Source organism: Phyllostomus discolor, chromosome 13 (assembly GCF_004126475.2).
Source record: "Phyllostomus discolor isolate MPI-MPIP mPhyDis1 chromosome 13, mPhyDis1.pri.v3, whole genome shotgun sequence".
NCBI classification, from domain to species: Eukaryota; Metazoa; Chordata; class Mammalia; order Chiroptera; family Phyllostomidae; genus Phyllostomus; species Phyllostomus discolor.
The window spans coordinates 61,531,604-61,551,350 of record NC_040915.2 but is presented as its reverse complement, the minus strand read 5'-3'; the positions used below and the strand labels follow the sequence as shown (position 1 = coordinate 61,551,350).

The 19,747-nt window shown below is 46.7% G+C and overlaps 1 protein-coding gene across 2 annotated transcripts in view; it reads left to right on the top strand.

Annotated features, from left to right (window-relative positions):
* Positions 1-19,747, top strand: part of UBE2L3 (ubiquitin conjugating enzyme E2 L3) — a 49,050-nt gene that overhangs the window by 452 nt on the left and 28,851 nt on the right. The window contains exon 2 of one of the 2 annotated variants that reach the window (XM_028527654.1): positions 17,014-17,109. The exons of the other annotated variant lie outside the window; for it this stretch is intronic. Within the exon in view, the coding sequence (XP_028383455.1) occupies positions 17,014-17,109 (96 nt within the window). The remainder of the gene's footprint in view (positions 1-17,013; positions 17,110-19,747) is intronic. 2 annotated transcript variants of the gene reach the window in all.

The window sequence follows — 19,747 nt, the reverse complement described above, 5'->3', positions numbered from 1 at the left end:
GCGGGTAAGGCCCGAGCACTGGAGCCCCGACCGGGAGCCCGCGCCGCGGAGCCGCCCCGCCCTGGGCCACAGCGCGCCGGCTCGGAGCCCCGCTCCTCAGGGCCGCAGCTCCGGCGGCCCGGAGGCTCAGTATGGGGAATAAAGGAAGATGCCGGGCGACGGAAGTTAGGGCGGTTTTTGGTGGGTCGCTTGAAATTGCGTTGGGTTCTAGCAAACTGTCGCCTTGTGACTGCAGAGTCACACAGTGGCAAGTTCCAACTCCGGGAAGGTCGGCCCCGACCGCGGCGCCGTTCTTCTTCCCCGTCTCCTTTCCTACCCACCACTTAGTCATTCGGATCTCTTTTTCCCTGATGAGGCAAAGTGCCATTTTGGGGGTGGGGGGGGGGGTTGGCTTCAGTCGTTCGAATCAAAACCAAGCAAAGTTTATAAAAATAACTTTGGTACTTTGTATCTTGAATGCAGCGGGGTGCATTCTTGCTAATTGGCTCCTTTGGGGAAGAACACAGATGCTAAACTGGCTTAATTCTTTCGCAAATGTGTTTGCCGGCGTCCTCCAGAGCAGTTCTCGCCAGCGTTTGTGAGTTGGATGCCGGGTACTGCTGTGAAGCTGCACCGGGCCGGAAATAAAAAAGGCCCAGGAGCTGGTTTCCTGAGGGGACAGAGAGATCTGGGGTTCCTCCTGGACAGAGCAGTGCTTGGTAGAGCTGGACGTTGAATTTAGAGTCACAGCCTCCGGGCCTTCCCTCACTGAGAACGTTTCCTTTCTTGTGTTCATTAAGGGCTGGAGACGACGTTTAACTTAATAAAACTCGATTGGAAGTGGGCGCGCCACCATTCACCCAATTATCCAGACGAGAGGACTGTTACTTATTTCCCTACTCAGCTCCCCAGATGCGGTCACCTGGTTAAGCCTGGAGAATTTTACTGTAGAAAGATTTCTCTGGAGTGCCTGCTTTCCTTCCTAATCTTACTGAAATTATTTGAATTCATGCCCTTATCTCTCAGATGTCCTCCAAGGGCTTTGCTCTGATTACCCTTCAGGGATAGCAGAATTGTTTTTTTTTTTCTTTTTTCTTCTTTTTCTTTTTCTGAAAGCAAATGTTTAATCCTTTCACTCCTTTTGAAAAACCTCTGTGGCTTTATTGTCCTCAGCAGTTAATCCTAACTTCTTACTTGGCATTGCAGTATCATTCTCAGGTTGACCGGAAGTCACTGTTTAGTCTCCCCTCCTGCCCCTTGGCTTCCCTCTACCCTTTCACCTTCGCAGTAGCTACTTTATTTTTTAAGCTTTTACTTTGTGCAGCTAGCTCTGTAGTTCACATTCGTGATCATGTTTAATCCCTAGTGAAATAGATAGTATTATTCCCATTTTGTAGGTGAGAAAATGGAATGCAGAGAGATTCGTGGGCTGCACAAATTTTTCTCTTAGGAAGAGAGAGTGAGCTGTGATCTCAGTTATGACAACAAAAGCCGCTGCTCGCTCTTGTTATGTGGTCTCCCTTTGCACCCGCTGTTTACTCTGCCTGAGAAAGGCTGCCTTCCTCCCACCTCTCCCCTTCCAGGGAAGTCCCAGGTTCCACTACAGTCCCAGCTCCCCTGTGAGGTATGCATGATCCCCCTTCAGAATATGTTCCCTTTTTTGTGTGACTACAGCACTTTCTCTTTAGAGAATTTTTACGAGTTTACTTGAGCCAAAACTGACATTGTTAGGAAGCAAGATCTAAAATGCTCCTACCCTACAGTGCTTTCCTTATGTTTCTGTTTACCACGATGCGATTTGTGTTCGACTTGTCTTTCCTCCTGGCTTCTGACTTCCTCAGGGGCAGGGATCTTGACCTAATTCATCCTGGTATCCCCTAGTCTAGCCCAATTGATCCAGTTTGGGGATCTTGGGTTCCTAGTAGTCTGAGAGGGGAGTTACTGTGGGTTTTATTTTTTTAGAGTGTGTGTGTGTGTGTGTGTGTGTGTGTGCACGTGTGTGTTTAAACAAATTGGAGCTTAGAAAAAATATGTAACATTAACTGAGTACCTTTTAGGTACTAGATCATTTATGTAATTTCTTTCTTTTCAGTAACAAAGTTAGTGTATTGTCATCTTTATTCTACAAATGAGAAAATTGTGAGGCTTAGATATAGGTTGAGTGTTGCTTAAGGTAGAGTAGTAGACCTGAGTGGGGAGAGATGAGATGCTAAATCTCCCTCACTCCAAACCCCAAGTTCCATGTTCCTTCTCACACTTTCTCATTTCAAGGATACATGGAGGGGTATGTTGTTTTTGGAGTTGTGGATGGAAATTCTTTCTTTCTTTCTTTTTAATTAATATATATATATTCTTAAGATTTTATTTATTTATTTTTAGAGAGGGAAGGGAGGGAGATAGAGAGAGAGACATCAATGTGCGGTTGCGGTTGCGGGGGGTTCTGGCCTGCAACCCAGGAATGTCCCCTGGCTGGGAATCGAACCTGGGACACTTTGGTTCCCAGCCCGTGCTCAATCCACTGAGCTATGCCAGCCAGGGCAAATTCTTTCAATTCAATAGGGAGAATGATGGTTTCATGGCGTTGATCATTGTCTCGGAGAGTCAGTATTTAAGCCTGGTCAGTTAAAAAAAAAAAAAAAGATGGATGCAGGTTGGGGGAGGAAACAAAAGGGACTTTCAATGGTGAAAAAGTAAACATGTTGAATAATCAAATGGACATCTTAAAGAGCTTCAGGTTTCCTCAGAAACTCTTCCCGGACACTCAGAATCAGAGGTTTCTTTGTAACAGTGATTGTCTGCAGGTAGTGTTAAAGATGGAGTGATTTGCATGTATGGAACTGAGAAGTTAGTTTAGGCAAAGTGAGCGGTGATAAAGTCATAATTAAAAAAAATTTTGTCCAAAGTAGCAGTTTTTCAACTAGTGTGCCACAAGAATTTTTAACACACGCAATATTTGACTATTTAGTCAGGGGCTCTGACCTCTTTTCCCTTGGATTGTCAAATTAAAAATGACAACCGCAACACAAAATAGCCATCTGGTGCGAATGAATCAGAATTATACCTCTTTTTTGTATCAGATTGGCAAAAAAATACATTTTTTGCTGTGGTGCAGAATTTTAGTAATTAGTTTATATGTGCAGTGAGACGAAAAAGGTTAGAAAAGGGTTAAAAATCGCTGGCTAAAATGATTAGCCTTTTTTCAGAACCCTTTTTAGAACTTACAATGTTAATAAAACATAAAATATGTTTTAATTTGCAGGAAGCTAATTCAGCATTAATGGCTAACTAGATTGTAACCATTGCTTCAATCAGGAGGGAAATAGCTACAAAAGTGAAACCTGAAGGTGTGGCTAAGGAAATTGATTGCAGTCTCATAATTTCTTTTCAGCCTCAATTGCATACAGTTCCCCTAAGGGCCCTCCAGCTGAGTGCCTTCCCAGAAGGGCTTTCTCAGTGGCAAAATTTGTGAATTTAAGAGAGGAGCGACATTTTATTAGTTGTTGTGTAACTGTTGAGAAGAGTAATTGAGATTTGTTAGTAATGTTTTAGTCTTGGATAAATGATTTTTACTCAGGACTCCACATTGGTATGCTTTCAGTCCTTGATCACTTGTGAATGAGTAGGAGGAGTCACTAAATTGCAGTTCATTCCTTGAAATTAGTTGTATTCAGCAATAAACTGGTTTGCTTTTGAGTACAGGTTTATAATCTGTGATTTGGGTAGCTAACAATAGAGCAATGAGTGTGACTGGTGCTGTGTGTGTCAGGAGGTGAAGGGAGTTTACAGATGGTGTTATGTCGGTGTAAGTGTCCTGAATCCACTCTGGGTTTTTGGGAATTGGAAAAAGCATTGCACTTTAAAAAAATGTATATTTTTTTTTAGAAGGGAAGGGGGGGGAGAGAAACATCAGTGTGTGGTTGCCCCTCATATGCCCCCCCACTAGGAACCCAGCCCACAACCTAGGCATGTGCCTTGACTGGGAATCCAACCTCGACCCCCTGGTTCACGGGCCATCGCTCAGTCCACTGAGCCACACCAGCCAGGGCAGCATTGCACTTTTTATCCGGAATTCATGCGTCCCAGTAAATTAGGATAATTCCGCCTCCCTTAGTGATATACTTTGTAAATGTTTCTCTACTAGAAGATAATATGGACAGGCCCTGGGAAAGAATATACTCAGTCATTGCTACAGTTGGACCTTTTTTTTTTAAAGTGTTTGTATTTCTTTTTTTTTAAGATTTTATTTACTTATTTTTAGAAAGGTAAGGGAGGGAGAGAGAGAAACATCAATGTGCGGTTACTAGGGGCCATGGCCTGCAACCCAGGCACGTGCCCTGACTGGGAATTGAACCTGTGATGCTTTGGTTCGCAGCCCGCACTCAATCCACTGAGCTACACCAGCCAGGGCGGACCTTTTTTTAAGGTTTATTCTAGAACAAAAACATTTGTCTCCTGGTTCTTGGATCTTTTCTGATCTTGCTACAACTCTAAAGAGGCTGTTGATTTCACATTTTATTGTATGGGCACACTTAAAATACTCTCATTGCATTGAGAAGTATCACTGAATGTTTGAGATATTTGTTGTGTCTGTGTGGGTTTTTTTTTTTTTTTTAAGATTTTATTTATTTGTTTTTAGGGAGAAGGGAAGGAAGGGAGAAAGGGAGAGAGAGAAATGTCATGTACCATGTGCAAGAGAACCATCAATCAGTTGCCTCTCACAAGCCCCCAACCTGGGACCTGGCCAGCAGCCCAGGCAGGGGCCCTGATGGGGAATCAAACCTGACAACCTTTCCCAACCTTTCCATTTGTGGGACAGCACCCAACTTACTGAGCCATACCAGTCAGGGCAAGAGACACTTGTTTTCTTTGCTGCAACAAGGAAGGTAGGAATTCAAGTTTAGAGAGCCATGAAGCCATCCACCCACCCTGAGCTCATACTCGTTATCCAACCATCTTGTGTGTTTTCCTTTAAATGGTACATAGACCTGTAAGCGACAACATTGAAACTCATCCTGTGCCCTGCACTTCTTTCTTGCTTAGGTATTGATCTACTGGTCAGTTCATTCACCCAAGGAAGAACCTGGGGGAGCCTGCACACCCCTTCTTGCCACATCTAGCTGCTTGCCAGATTCTGCTTAACTGTGTTCCTCTGTTCACTGCCTGTCTTGTCCTCATCCCCACTACCACTCCCTTAGGTCAAGCTATCCCCGTTTGTGGTGGGACACCTGTATTAGATTCCCTAATGGTTTCCTTTTATTCCACACCAGACAGTCTGTCCTCTGTCCCGCATGATCCCTAACCAGCAGTTTGTCCGAGAGAAGCAAATGCACATGTCCAGGCCCTGCTCTCAGGTTGGAACCAAATTGAGTAGGTTAGGACCCTAGTTAAAAATCTACCTTCCTTAGCATATTCCTTCAAGGTCAGACCTTGCCAGTCTTCTCTCTCCCTACGTGTCCATGGAATGCCCTCACACGGCATGCTCTGCACACCCAGATCTCTTGAATGGGTGTCGCTGTCTCTTTTCTGCATCAGGGTAACGTCTTGTATTTTAAGACTCAGCTCAGTGGACACCTCTGGACTCTGTCCTTGAGGAGCTTAGTAAGGGAGAAGAGCATGTACCTGGAACAAAGAAATCCTGGTATATGCTCACTGAATAGTGGAGTACCGGTGAGGGAGAGACCCTCTGACATGGATGAGATGGAACTCAGTCTGGCCTTTCAGAATGAGTAGGTTTTGGTAGTTGAAGAGGAGAGGGCCGGGCAGCCAATGAGATTGAATAGCTTTCATCCCTCAGAATGGATGTGGACTGTGGCGATGAGAGATGCCCTAAGGAACCTTAGTAACAATCTACCTGCTCCCCAGTATGGCTGCATATTTCTGACCATGTGCTGTCCCCTCCTTGGGTTTTAGTTAGGCCAGCCCCTGAGGTGCTTTCCAGAAGCACTGGGGAACTGGCCTGGTTTTACCAGGGCTGACATGTCCAGCGTCCTTGGCCCTCCAGAACTAGGCACCCGCTTCACTCTACCTTGGCAGGGCTGACTTCTCCAGCCAGCCCCTGGAAGAGCTGCCTCTCCTTGAAGGAGCACCATGGACGGAGATGCTGGTGGGTTTAAGGACAGGTGGCAGAGATAGGCCGTAGCTTTTCTGCTGAGGGATCCAGTGTATCCCCTCCTGCCACATTCGCGAGAAGCGGCAGGCCTCTCACTTTTGCCTACGTGTATCTCCTCTGGCCAGCCTTATCCTGCCTGTTCTGGAGGACACAGAATATCTTAATCCTCTTCCTGATTAGAAAAAGGGGGAGGAAAGGGTCTTTCATTCAGGGCAAGTCTGTTGAGGGAGAATACAGATGAGCAGTTAGAAGCTCAGGTTCCGGAGTTTGAGTCCTGGGCCTGAAGCATCATAGCTGAGTGAACCTGGGCAAGTTACTTAACCTCTCTTTGATTAGTACTTCCTCTGTGTGTGAAGGTTAAATGAGTTAGTGTATGTCTTAGAAGAGTGTTGGCATGTGTGTAGTATGAGACACATGTAGATATTATTGGGAGTGAGGAAGACACACTCCAGGGCAGTGAGGAGAGCAGCCTGGCAGGAGGGGAGGGTTTGGGGGAATGATAGGAGTGGTGCTGAGGCCAGGTAGGGGCAGGCCCACTTGGACATGACCTCGCTGCTGAGGCAGAGCCCATTCTCTTACCTGCAGTGCTCTCCTGCCTCTTTAAGTAACCTGTTCTTAGGGTTAGTGAAAAGTTTACCAAGACAGCTGTGTGAATATCTTTGTTTTAAAATGTTTACTTTTTCCAACAAAATCAGAAAGCTGTGGAATTCAAAATTTGTCTTTCTAGCACCTCAGAATCCCTCCCTTTGTATTTTCTCTTCCCATTCTGAGTGTACATATTGCACGCACAGTGACAGTCACTGTGTCCAAAGATGAGTCCGGTGCCGGGGACAGCAGCAGAAGGTGCTGAGCTGGGAGGTGCAGTTGGAAGGTTTGAAGGAAACTTCTGAGTAAGTAGATGCAGTCCCAGACAGAAATAATGGGGGTGTCTTTTGTCTTCTCTTTCAGCTTTGAAGCAGAAAAGTTGAGAAAGGTTGCCTCTGAGGGCCGTCCCATTTCTCCTCCCCGTGCTCCACAGTCTCTTTAGAATTCCAGAGCTTCCAGAGGCTCCTTGGCAGGCAGGAGGCTTACAGGGTGCCACCCCACGGGCTAGCAGTGGAGCCAGACACACTTGCTGCCCAGCTCTCCCTGCTCTTGGTCTTGCTCCTGCTCTTCATGTGGCTGCTTTGGTTGTTAAGGAAGGACAAGGTGGAGAGTAGGATTCGCTTGCGTCAGGTGGTGGTTAGGCTTTTGTTCTATTTTTAACAGTTTGATACTGTGTCAATTACAGCTTTCTATGCTTCATTGTCCTGTCAGATTTTGCTTCCACTTCTTACTTGCATAGTTCAGCAGAGGGGTGAAACAGAGGGGGTGTAACTCAGAAGTTGATAGCCCCTGAGCCTTTTCTGTAAATGTTTACTTCATTCTGGTGTATCGGTTGTTAAGAAAAATCAGCACGTGTCAGCTAAACTTACAGAAGGCCCCACCACGTGTTTTACACAAGCAGTTGCCATTCTCACTTGTCCTGTTTCAGCCTCTGTGCCACTGGGTCTGCTGTAGACAGAGGTGAAAAGGTTGTGTCCCAGTCCCCAAGGAGCTCGCAGCCTGGTGCAGGGTGCAGGACTGCAGAGTGTGTGATGTAGGTCAAGAATGCCAGGCACACCCATGTTCAGATGGAGACAGAAATACATTCCAGGAGAGAGGCCGATGGCTGGAAGCTGTGGAGCTGGCGTGAGAGCCTGCCAGCTGAGGCTTGGGTGGCACTTGCCCAGAGGTGTGTGGGCAGTGCATTCCTTGAAGCCTGTGTTGAGTGTCATGTTCTCTTAGAATGACCCCTTGACAAGTAGCCTACCTCCCTGGGGCAGTGTGCTGTGGTCGAGTAACAGGGACCTGAGCTCAGATCTTTATTTCTGCCTTAGACTCATTTGTGTCTTCTCCTTGAGCCTGAGAGTCCTGGTTTCTCCAAAGGGGATAATGAAACCTCGTAGAGTTATGAGCATAATTAAGTGTATTAGTTATGATGATAACAAAGTGTAAGATATAAGATAGCAACTGTACCAACAACCATGGGAAGGGAAATGTGTTGGCGTGGGTCCCACCCCCTTTGCTCAGTATTACTTGGAATAGGAGAATTGTGTGTGGGGGCTCTGAATCCTGATGCTTCGATTTACAGTTTGAATTACCTTGAAGTCGTCATGAGTTAGTGTCATTGACACTGGTTGCTTTGTGCAAGCTTGAAAATATGTTTCTCTCAAAATTAGTCACTTTTCTACAGCCACACAAAAGCACAGAGTGTCTCTTGCAAATCACTAATGTCCTACCAGTTGTGTAGCTGGTATTTTGACAGTGATCCTGTACTTAGATTTAAGGCAGATTTCTGTTATTTTTCCTTCAGACATCTGGCTCCACCTGCCAAGTGTCATTGCGCCTGGCCAGAAAGGAGCCTAGAAGTGTTCCTCATACAACATAAGCACTTAATGACTAGCTGCGAAGGGCGAAGGCAAATACTGTGTCTGTTCATGCTTTTGTCATTATAAATCTTGGAGAGCATGATCCCAGAGCAGGCTGAGCCCTCCCAGGGTCCCGCTGCAGAAATCGGAGCCCCTGCGCTGCGCCTTTCCGTGGGCGTGGTTGCCGCCCTGACTGCCTTGTGGCTGAGAGGTTTCCGGAGGAGGGATTTCTGGCTCTGCTCTGGGTTCTCGTCTGGCCCTGCCCTGTGCAAGGTTTGTGACTGGGGCTTCTCTGAATCTTGGCTTTTCTGTCTGTAGAATGAGACTGATGTGCCTGATCTGCCCACCTCTGGGGTGTCGTGAGTTTCCAGGCATACCCTGTGGGCTGGCAGTTCATTGTAAACACTGCAGGGTGTTGTCACAGCCAACAGCTGCTTCTCACCTTTCTCTTTTAGTCATTTTTAAACATTCTTCTTTCTTTCTTTATATATTTTTAAAGATTTTATTCGTAGAGGGGGAAAGGAGAAAGAGAGAGGGGAAGAAACATCAGTGTGTGGTTACCTTTCGCACTCCCCACTGGGGGCCTGGCTTGCAACCCAGGTGTGTGCCCTGACTGGGAATTGAACCAGTGACCCTTTGGTTCACAGGCTGGCACTCAACCCACTGAGCCACACCAGCCAGGGCAAAATTTTTATTTATTTTAGCAGGAAAGAGAGAAACATCTATTTTTGTTCCGATGGTTTACCACATTTTTTGGGCTATAAGATGCACCCCCCCCCCACTTGGGATGAGTAATGGTGGTTAATGCTGCTGTTGAGTTCTGTTTACATTTACATTGGTGAATATTATGTTATTTATGTTATTAAATATTTTACCAAATTTTTTTTGCTCCAAAATTTTTTCCCTATTTTCCTCCTCTAAAATCTAGGTGTGTCTTATGGTCCGAAAAATGCGGTATATATTCATTGGTTGGTTTTGTACATGCCCTTACTGGAGATCGAACCCTCAACCATAGCATATTGGCATGGTACTCTAACCAACTGAGCTACCCGGCCAGGGCTCTTTCTCGGTGTTTTGCTGCCGCTTTTCATGTGGCTACATTTGGTGCATACCTCTTATACCAAAGGCATGCACCTTCCCTTGCATCTCTCCATTTCTCTTCTTTTTTTTTTTTAATTAATTTATTTTTAGATAGACGAGAAGGGAGGGAGAAAGAGAGGGAAAGAAACATCAATGTGTGGTTGCCTCTCACACACCCCCTACTGGGGACCTGGCCCACAACCCAGGCATGTGCCATGACTGGAAATCGAACCTGCAACCCTTTGCTTTACAGGCCCGTGCTCAATCCACTGAGCTACACCAGCCAGGTCCATTTCTGTTCTTTGTTGGGATTTTGGAGGTGATGGAACCCTGAACTGATACCCTTTAGAGAGAATGATGGTGATGTGCTGTTAGCAAGCCTCCACCTTACATTTTGTTCCTTTTCTTTTTAAATTAAGATATGATCAGTCAGGGCATTTCTCAAAACTTTGTGCGAACTACCATAAACATATTCACTTCTAATTTAAGACCTCATGAGTTCTGGTCATAGGCTGTTGATGCCATATCTGTGCTCTATTATGTATAATAGGGGATGTACGAGGTCTGTCCAGAAGGTACCCAGTCATGTAATATGAAAACCAGACATCTATTGAAGAAGATACAAGAAACATTGTACATAGGACAGTGACACCTCAGTCCCCTTCAAAGTAAGCACCTTGGGACCTAACATGGTTCTCCCAGTCGCCATCAGCTGCCCCATCATATTTTCCTGAATATCAATGGTCTGAGATCTCTTCCCTTTCAAAGGTGATTTTTAGTTTTGGGAAAAGCCAGGAGTTGTAGGGTACCAAATCTGGGCTGTAGAGGGGCCTGGTCTCCTGAGTGGTTTGTTGTTTTGCCAAAAAACTGCACGAGACGTGATGCATGAGCAGATGCATTGTTGTAATAAAGCTGCCCATCACCAGCTGCCCACAGCTGCAGCCTTCTGGACCATCCGAATAGTTTCAATGGAGGAATGTTCAAACTTAACGCAAAATTTGATGCAGATTTGTTGCTCTACTTTCTCAGTCATTTTGAATGCAACGGCCACACAGTACATGTGCTCACTCAGCTGTACCTACCACCCCCACAAACTAGTACAATGAAGTTATAATTTTTCACACATGTGTATTCTAGTCCACTCTCCTTGGCTGCCAGGTTACATCGATGTCACACAAACCCTTGTTACGTCAACAATGGCTGGACTTTTTTCGGACAGACCTCATATATTGGTGCCTCGGCACTGTCTTAAGTACTAAGGAGTGTGGTGATACAATTACGAAAGGAAGTGAAACTGCCATTAATTGAGTACCTACTGAGGTGTTAAGTGTTAAGCATTATATAACAGTTCTTGTAATTCTCATTAGTGTCCTGTGTAGTTGGTTTTCTCCTCCTTCCCCACCCCCCAGGTAAGATGGTAGACTCCTTGGGGCTTCAGGTAGGCATGGAGGGTGGGGCAAGGAGGTTTGAGCCCGGCCTGTCTGACCCAGAGGCCTTTGATCTTTCTAGTCCACAGAGGATTTGGCAGCTGTTGAAGCAACCATTTGCCAAATCAAAATATTATTCCTATATATAATATAGAAAATATTGAAGAGCATGGTTGGGGGTTGGAATGTTCTGATTCTGTTGCCTAACTTAGGCCCTACAGGAGTCTTCAGAATAGAGAACAAGGCTCTGGCTGGGCAGCTCACTTGGTGAGAGCGTCATCCCGTTACACCAAGGTTATGGGTTTGATCCTCCTGTCAGGGCATGTATAAGAATCAACCAATGAACGTATAAATATGTAGAACAACAAATCAGTCTCTCTCTCTCTCTCTCAAAAAACAAAAAGAAAGAAAAAGAAAAAAGAATACAGGAAAAGGAGCACTATAAGTCTTAATCAGCTTTCACTTAAAAAAAAATTCAGAACTTGCTTTGCTTTGATGTACCTGGTTCAGTGAGAGGTGTTAGTTCTTTTAGAGCTTTTTTCTCACTGTTGAAATGACACTAAATTAATCTGGCCCCCCATGTTTTCCTCGCTGGGAAGGACCAGGTTGGATGAGTGTGGTGGTTCCTGCACAGGGGTGCACCTCTTTGTCACCTGGGCGTCCCCAGGCACCAGTGCTCAGCTGAGCTCAGTAGGTTCTGATCCTGCAGGTCTAGTGTGGGACCTGGGCATGAGACGGTCTTTCAACCCCCTCTCCACCCTTTCTGCCCCAACCCACCTGTACCTCTCTGTGAGTGTTAACTCTCCCAGGGGCTTGGGCACATGACCCTGGTGGAGTCCCCAACCTTAGTAATTAATCACTAATCACTCTAGCTAAACTGGGTTCCCAGCTGCTTTCTTAATACCTACCCCCGTGATTTCCTCCGTATCTTTGAGTATGTTTCCCACTCATGGACACCTGTTCTCTCCAGAAGTTCTGCTTTCAAGGCCGGTCTCAGAGCCTGTCTTCCATGAAGCTGTTACCCTCTGCTGTTGTCTGATGGGCCTCCCCTGCTCTGACCTTCAGGCTCCTTCTAGAACAGAGGTTCTCTCTCCTAACCCAGCCTCAACAGACAGGAAGATGGTGTTCAGTTTTACTTTCTATAGTTCTTGAGAGGCACAACACACCTTTTTCCACTATGCAGATAAAAGTTGCAGGATGATATGGAATATGCTTTTGAAAACTACAAGCACCCTTCATATTTGATGGTCCAGATGTCCAGATTTGACATCTGAAGCAGCCCTGGCTTGCACTGCTGATCTTTTTCCTCTTACTTGGTCTGGATTTCTTAAAAAGGACCATGGCCACAAGCTAGTTAAGAATCACTAGATCCTGCCCTGGCTGATATGGTGCAGTGGGCTGTGCACCATGTTGTGAACTGAAAGGTCACCAGTTCGATTCCTGGTCAGGGCACATGCCTGGATTGAGAGCTGGGTCCCTGGTTGGGGGTGTGCAAGAGGCAGTCTATCGATGTTTCCCTTTCTTTGTCCCTCCCTTCCCCTTTCTCTAAAAAATAAACAACCTCTTTTAAAGAAACAAAAAGAACCACTGGCTCTCAGGCCATGTGCAAGTGTGCAATGATTACTCAGAGATTTTGAACAGTTTTCCAGGCCCTATCATAGACCTCTAAAGAGAGAGGAAAAAAAGAGACTTTGTTAAATACTTTGCCCACACTCTGATGCACGACCGTCTCCTGTCCTCTCATTGGTTGAGGCTGACCTTCTGTGCAGGACTTGGAACAGTGCACTCCTGCTGCGGCCAGGGCCATCTCACTGTTGGTGCCTGCAGAGCTGTTAGGCAGTGGTTCAATTCTGCTGCATGCCACACTTTGGCATGGAGTGGGCATCCAGCTCTTTGCAGAGTGGGGAATAAGCTTTTCTCCCTTTGAAGAGTTGAGAAGCGCACCCAGGCTCTCTCATGTTCTGCAGTACACTGAGATCCACATCTGGGCTCAGAAGTAGACCTCACTGTGAGTGGCATTGCTCTTTGTCCCTCGTCACTTACCCTGTGTTTCTGAAGTCTGCTTTCCCCCACTGGGAGAAGGAACATGTGAGCTGCCTGGTTCTGCTTTCCTTTGAGCTCTTCTCTCTCGGTTTGTCATCATTGCACCATCAACCAGGAGCAGCTGACCAGGGACTGCTTCTTGCTGTGAGCAGAACTGAAACAAACCTTTCTGGGGTGTATTTTGTAAGTTTCTGTCGGCTTTGGTTGTCCTAACTTACTCTTCTCAAGTGGGGCCTCTCACTTTTTTTGTCAGGTGTTTTCCTCTAACATTTGAAATCCTAAATTTCAAGTCTGAGTTTACATTGAAATTTTTTTTTAACATTCCTTCCCCAGTTCTTCATTTTCAGGATCATCCTCAGTTGCAGAGGTGCAATTTTGCTTGAGGGTTTGCCAGTCCTCTTGAGTCATGGTGCCCTTTTCCAGTTTCATACCTTCAAATGAACCTGTGGTTTCTCTGAAGGACTTGAATCCATCTTTTCTAAGTTGGTAGAGGTGTGATTGGCAGTTTGGGTTGAACAGTTCTAGTGTGTAGGACCATTTGTGCAATACAGGACTTTTAGTGTCCTGGTTCCTGACATTGCCAATGGTTCTCAGCAGCTGGGCTCTTGGGGACATTGGGAAATCAGGGTGGGGTGGTATCATAATGCCTGGCATCTAGTAGGCAGGGCTGGGGATGCCCAGGTGGAGTCCTGCTGGATGCTGGCACCACCCCATTGAGAAACACTCTCTTAGGGGGCTGCCTAGCGTTCCCTGGAGGTTATGGGCTTGCTTGCTTGTTTGTTTTTCTTGGTTTCTTTCACTTCTGTCTTATAATCAGTTCTTACTTGATGGTTAGAATGAATTATGCAAAGGAGGCTGCCTCATCCTTCTTTGGTGAGCTTAACCTGACAGTAAGGTAAGCTGACAGTTTCTCTGGTAGCTGTACTTCTGAGACTCCCAGCCCTGCCACCATTAGTTCCTCCCTTTCTTTGGGTGTGTGGGGGGTGGGGTGTGTGGCCTCCTCTCACTGTATGGCTTTTGTCTTTGTTCATGTATCTCTCACTATCAAAGCACCAATAAATGCCCTTCCTGCACCCCTGCACATAGTGCCCACTTGTTCCTCCCTTTGTCTCGAGTACGATTTAGTTTTTCACAGCCGTATTACACATGACCCCCATCTTGCCATGGGCTTTTTTTTTTTTTTTAAGATTTTATTTATTTATTTTTAGAGAGAGAGAGAGAGAGAGAGAGAAACATCAATGTGTGGTTGTTGGGGGCCGTGGCCTGCAACCTAGGAATGTGCCCTGACTGGGAATCAAACCTGCGATGCTTTGGTTCGCAGCCCGTGCTTAATCCACCGAGCTATGCCAGCCAGGGCTTGCCATGGTTTTGTAATTCTTTTGAAATATACCTTTTTGTGTTTATTACCCATACTTCATGTTGTTAGTATATGGATTTCTGAAGCCATAAAATATAGTTTCATATTATCTTAAAATGTATTTTCTCCCATGATTATCGAATATATTCTGTAGTCTTTTTTTGATTGTCTAATTTTAAAATTCTGTCTGGAATTTTTTCCTTGTCTGTATTTTTGATAACTTGGTAAGACTTGACTCTTAAGGGACATGATATCTTGTGTCTCTTGCCAGGAATCTTTTTTTAAAAAAAGTTTTATGCCCTGGCTGGTGTAGCTCAGTTGATTGAGTGTGGGCTGTAAACCAAAGTGTTGCAGGTTCGATTCCTAGTCAGGGTACATGCCTGGGTTGTAGGTCATGACCCTCAGCAACCACACATTGATGTTTCTCTCACTCTCTCTTTGTCCTCCCTTCCCTCTCTAAAAATAAATAAATAAAATCTTAAAAAAAAATTTTATTATTTCTTGGGGAATATTTTGTCATAATTTCCATTTTATTTGTTTGTTTGTTTGTTTATCTTCTTCTTGTCTAGCCGGGAATCTTAACTCTAGTATCTTGATCCAAGGACCAGAAAATTAAAATACATAGAGATCCCTTCCTATCCCGGAGCTCTTTTCCTTCCCCAAGCTCAGGTGTCCCATCTACTTATTAACCTGTCATTAAGCAAGTGTTTGACAAAACACAACCATAAGCTTCAGAGGTTTCCTGGTCCCTGTCCTCACACCTGCCCTCATGGGCCAAGGTGATAGTATGGGTGTGAGGGCTCTTCCCCTTTCTGAATCTGCCCAGACTGCACACTCTCCAGGTGAGCGTTTCTGATGAGTCCTAGGCATTAGCAGGAGGACCAGGTGGCAGTCAGCAGGTTGAGTGGTCTCAGGTCCGTGCTTTCCCTCCTGTAGGCTCAAGAGGAGGGACCAGGCCACCTGTTCTCCTACTGCAGGGGTCACAGCCGTTGCTGCTGGCATCTTCCCTCACTGAAACTGAACATTGCTGGGGGACTCAGTCTCTCAGCGGCAGCAGCTCTCTCATCTCACTGTGTTGTTAAAATCCCCGTTTTCAACCTCACTGCACACTTGCTGGACCAGAATTTCCCAGGCTGCGGCCCAGACCTAGGCGGTTGTGGTAGACAACTAGAGTTAACAAACAGCAGGACCCTTTGGGAAGACACTTGGGCCTGTTGCTTGCCATGAAGTGCCAAGTGTCCCAACTGCCTCTTGCATGTTCATTCAATGTGCTGTCCTCTGCCTGCTCTATGCCAGGCATACTGCACATCCTCCGACCTAGAATCTGTAGCACTGGCTCAGTTCCCCTTCCTCGGGACTTGTGTCCCCAGGATGCCTTGTGAACTACGGGCTGTGTGATGGGAATAGGGAGTGCAGAGATCTTTTGGGATTGATGTGGGGGCTGATTCAGAGCTTCACTGTCATTTATGAGCAGAGCACCAAACAAGGAGGGGCCTCCCAGTTACGGATGGGTTCATGGGCTAGACCACCAAGGATGAAGCCAGGCCAGTGAGAAAGCTGTCCTTCCAGCCCAGCAGGGGAGGCAGAGCACAGCTGGGTGGTGTTCCAGGATTGCTGAAGAGAAGTCACCCAAAAGATGTGGAGGCGGCTGTTGTGCCGTGGATGAGAGGCCAGGCTGGGGAATTGGGGGCAGCTTGTCACTCCAGGTATCTGAGGATGGAGAATGGGAGGGATGTGGGCAGGCACATACCTGAAGACAGCTTGGGCTGTAACACCTACTGGATGTTCACTTGAGTTGTTGGGAAAGCAGCGGGAAGTGTCAGGCTGGTGCACAGTTGAAAGACAACTTAGAGACAGTTGTAGATTAAACACATCTAAGGCAGGGCCTTGAAGTAGTCTGGATGGTCATGTTTTTTGAATGAAATGGATTTGTGTCTGTTGACTGTGTGATGATGATTCCTCATATATGGAAGGGGTTCTGCTGCTTCCAGTGTGGTTTCCTCCTCGTTACCTACAGCTCTGGGTCTTACTATGCCTGCTTTGCAGTTGAGGAAGCCAAGGCTCAGGGAAGATTTTCTGTCCCCCTCCCACCCCAGGCTGGATAGTTGTTCTCTTCGCTGTGTGCCTTGTGCCCTGGTGGAGTCCTGAACTCGCACTTACAGTGTTGGGCAGAGAACTTTGTGGGTATGTGGGTTCTCCTGGTCCTACTTTGTTCATCTTTATGTCCTCGCCATGTGACACACAGTCAGTGTTTAATAAATCTGGGTCGGAAGAAGTCAGGTCTCTGGTGCCTTTCTTGTGACAGCCAAAAGAGGAGGTGGTGCTTTTGCAGGAGCACAGTTATTAAGTTGTTCACCCCGCTGAGTACCATGGGTTCACCAAGGTGGGGGCTTGTCTTGTCTGGGACATGGGTTGAGGGGACTGCTGTGGCTCTGGGCCTCTTACTCAGACCAGGAATTGTCTAGTCCACACTCTGAAGTTTTACCATCAGTAGTGTCAGCATTTGGTTTAATTTGAGGGAGTCAGGAGGGATCTTAATATGTGGTGCTTTCCCCTATTGACACCCCTTTATGCTTTGTCAATCAACAGGAGCTTGAAGAAATCCGCAAATGTGGAATGAAAAACTTCCGTAACATCCAGGTTGATGAAGCTAATTTATTGACTTGGCAAGGGCTTATTGTTCCTGTGAGTATTGAACACTTCACTTCTTATCAGATTAATCTCAAGGTGACGTGTGTGCTGTTGGGCTTATCTCTCTATTCCCAAAGAGACTTTTAGTATAGGCAACCACCAGATGCACAGAGGCAGCTGTCACTCTAGGGTGATAAGGTAGGGACCATAACCTCAGTTTCCTGAGTAGAACCCCAACTTCATGCTGGTTTTGTAACATTCTGGGGGGTCCTGAGCTTCCAGGGTCTGTTGTTACCCACCCGGGAAAGGAGTGGCATGTGTGTGCTCCTGGCTTCTCTTGGCCTGGCGTCATACGTGTGAATGGGGCCTCATGCCTCTAGACAGGGCCGCCTTCTCTGACCTCTCTAGGGAGACGGCAGGTGTTGCCATCTAGATCTTCTTTTTGCTGTCACACTGGGCTTGCCTCTGTGTCTCTAACCCTCTGGACACCTGTGTTCGGGGCCTTATTCCTGGTGCCCTTCAGTGTGTGCCTCCCATTTGTCTCAAATCCCTTTGCTTCATGGGCCGTTTATTCCCTTCACCATTCTCTTTTCTGGAGCTTGTGCCTCCAGTGTCTGCCCCTCACGGCTCTACCTCTGCCTCCCTGTTTCACTGACTTCTGCCTTCAGACAGGCTCCAGCCTCGTCCTAAGGGCCACTTTCCTGTGACCTTACTGCCTTCTTGATTTGCTGTCTGCTCTTTCTCCATCCTTTTGTCTCCTCACCCCTCGAGAGACTTGTTCTGCACTAACTCCAGTTTGTGGTCCCAGTTTCTCCCACCCTTCTGAAACTGCTTCCCACCAAGCACAGAGGCTCCCCTAAGTCCTTACACCTGTGGCTCAGCAGCCCTGGGGCCGTGTGCCCCACTTACCTCTTGAACCCTCGGAGCCCCCTGTGTCCCAGCCTCTTGTTCTGTAACCAGTGTGCCATTTGCTCCTGTCCTCCTTCTTCCTCTTAACTCTTAGACATGGATCTAATTAAGTCTCTTACCTTTCTCTCATTCTGTTTTGTTTCTTGGGATCCCTGCTTCTTCCAGCATCATTGGTTACTGGGAGTTGACTGTACGTGAAGAAATCCTGTCTCTGCCTCCATTCCTGCCTTCTCCCCAGAGCGATACAACCTGTCCACAAGGTGGCCTAACTTGACATTGTCTGCCTTCTAGTCTCCTGATTCATAACTGGGACCTTTTTCTGTGTGTTCCCTTTCCTTCCTGTTCTAAAGTCCATGGAACTTGAATGGCAAATACTGGGTTTGTAGTTTATTTTCATAATTGTTTGGATAACTAAGGAAAGCTATACTTTGTAGTCTTCCAGTAAACATTCAAAAATTTTAAGTCTGGGAGAGTCCACTGTGGTTTTGAAGATGGAGCCCTTTAGCTTTCTTGAGGCTTGGAGGTGGTGGGGCTGAAGGCACAGGGTGTGGGTAGTGGAGAAGCCCCTGACTGGGGAGGGTCAGCCCTTCCCAGGTGCCTGTCAGGTATCGAAGGGTGACCAGGACCATCTGACTACCTGGCCCTTTTCTTTTTCTTCTTAAAAAAAAAATCTAATTAATTAATTTATTTTAGAGAGAGAGAGAAAGTTTAGGAGAAAGGGAGAGAAACATCAATGTGAGAGGGAAACATCAATCATTTGCTTCTCACATGTGCCCTGATGGGACTAAACCTGAAACCCAGGCATGCGCCCTGATTGGGAATTGAACCGGCAACGTTTCACTTTGTGGGACATCACCCAACCAACGGAGCCATGCTGGGCAGGACCCACCTGTCTCTTTTCTTTCTTTAAAAAAAATTTTTTTTTATAGAAAGCCTGTTTTCCCTCTGTCCCTTTTGATTTAATTGTATTTTTTTTCTCATTACCATTCAGTCCCCTTATACCCGCCTCCCCGCAGCAATCACCACACTTGTCCATGTTCACGAGTCCTTTTTCCTCTGACCCTTTCCTAATTGAGATTTCATATCCTACTGATGCAAGAAGTAAACAGGTAGTCTGGATCATTTGAAAACTATTAAGAATGAGTGGGACTGCATTAGGCAATCAGGCTTGGCTGTGTGATGGGCTCAGTGGCCTGAAAGACCACAGGCTGCCTCCAAGAGTAGATGGTTGTCAGGCAGGCTCTAACCCGAGTGCACACCAAGGCCTCACTCTGGTGTCATTGGCAGAGACTGGTGTCATGTGGAATGGGCTGAGGCCCAAGGTGGTGACTGATTGGTAGAATCCCAGTGTGCTTGAACCAAGGCTCTGGGAAGTGTCTAGGCCCAAGCCTCACCTTCCATTTGGGGACACTGTGCCCAGGGGACTGTAGGTGATGGCCAGGGCTGCCCTCACCCCTGCTCATGCTGCCTCTTCCCATTCCTCCCTCTCTTTCCCCTGTTACCTCTGCTCGGGGCCTCTGGGTTGGTGTGCGGAGAGTTTTAAGGATGCAGCTAGCCGCTGATCCCTCCAGGGTCTCCACTAGTACCTCCCACCTGGGCCTCAGGCCTTCCTGCTCCATAGTGGGTGGGTCAGTATGGGGAATCTTCTACCTAAACTCACCTGGGGCCTACCAGGCTGATAAAGGCATGACACCCTAGAGTGTACCTTACATCCTTGGGGGGCTGCTCAGTAAACACGCCCTACCCAGAGTTCAGAGAGAGGGCAGAACCAGACCCCCAAGGT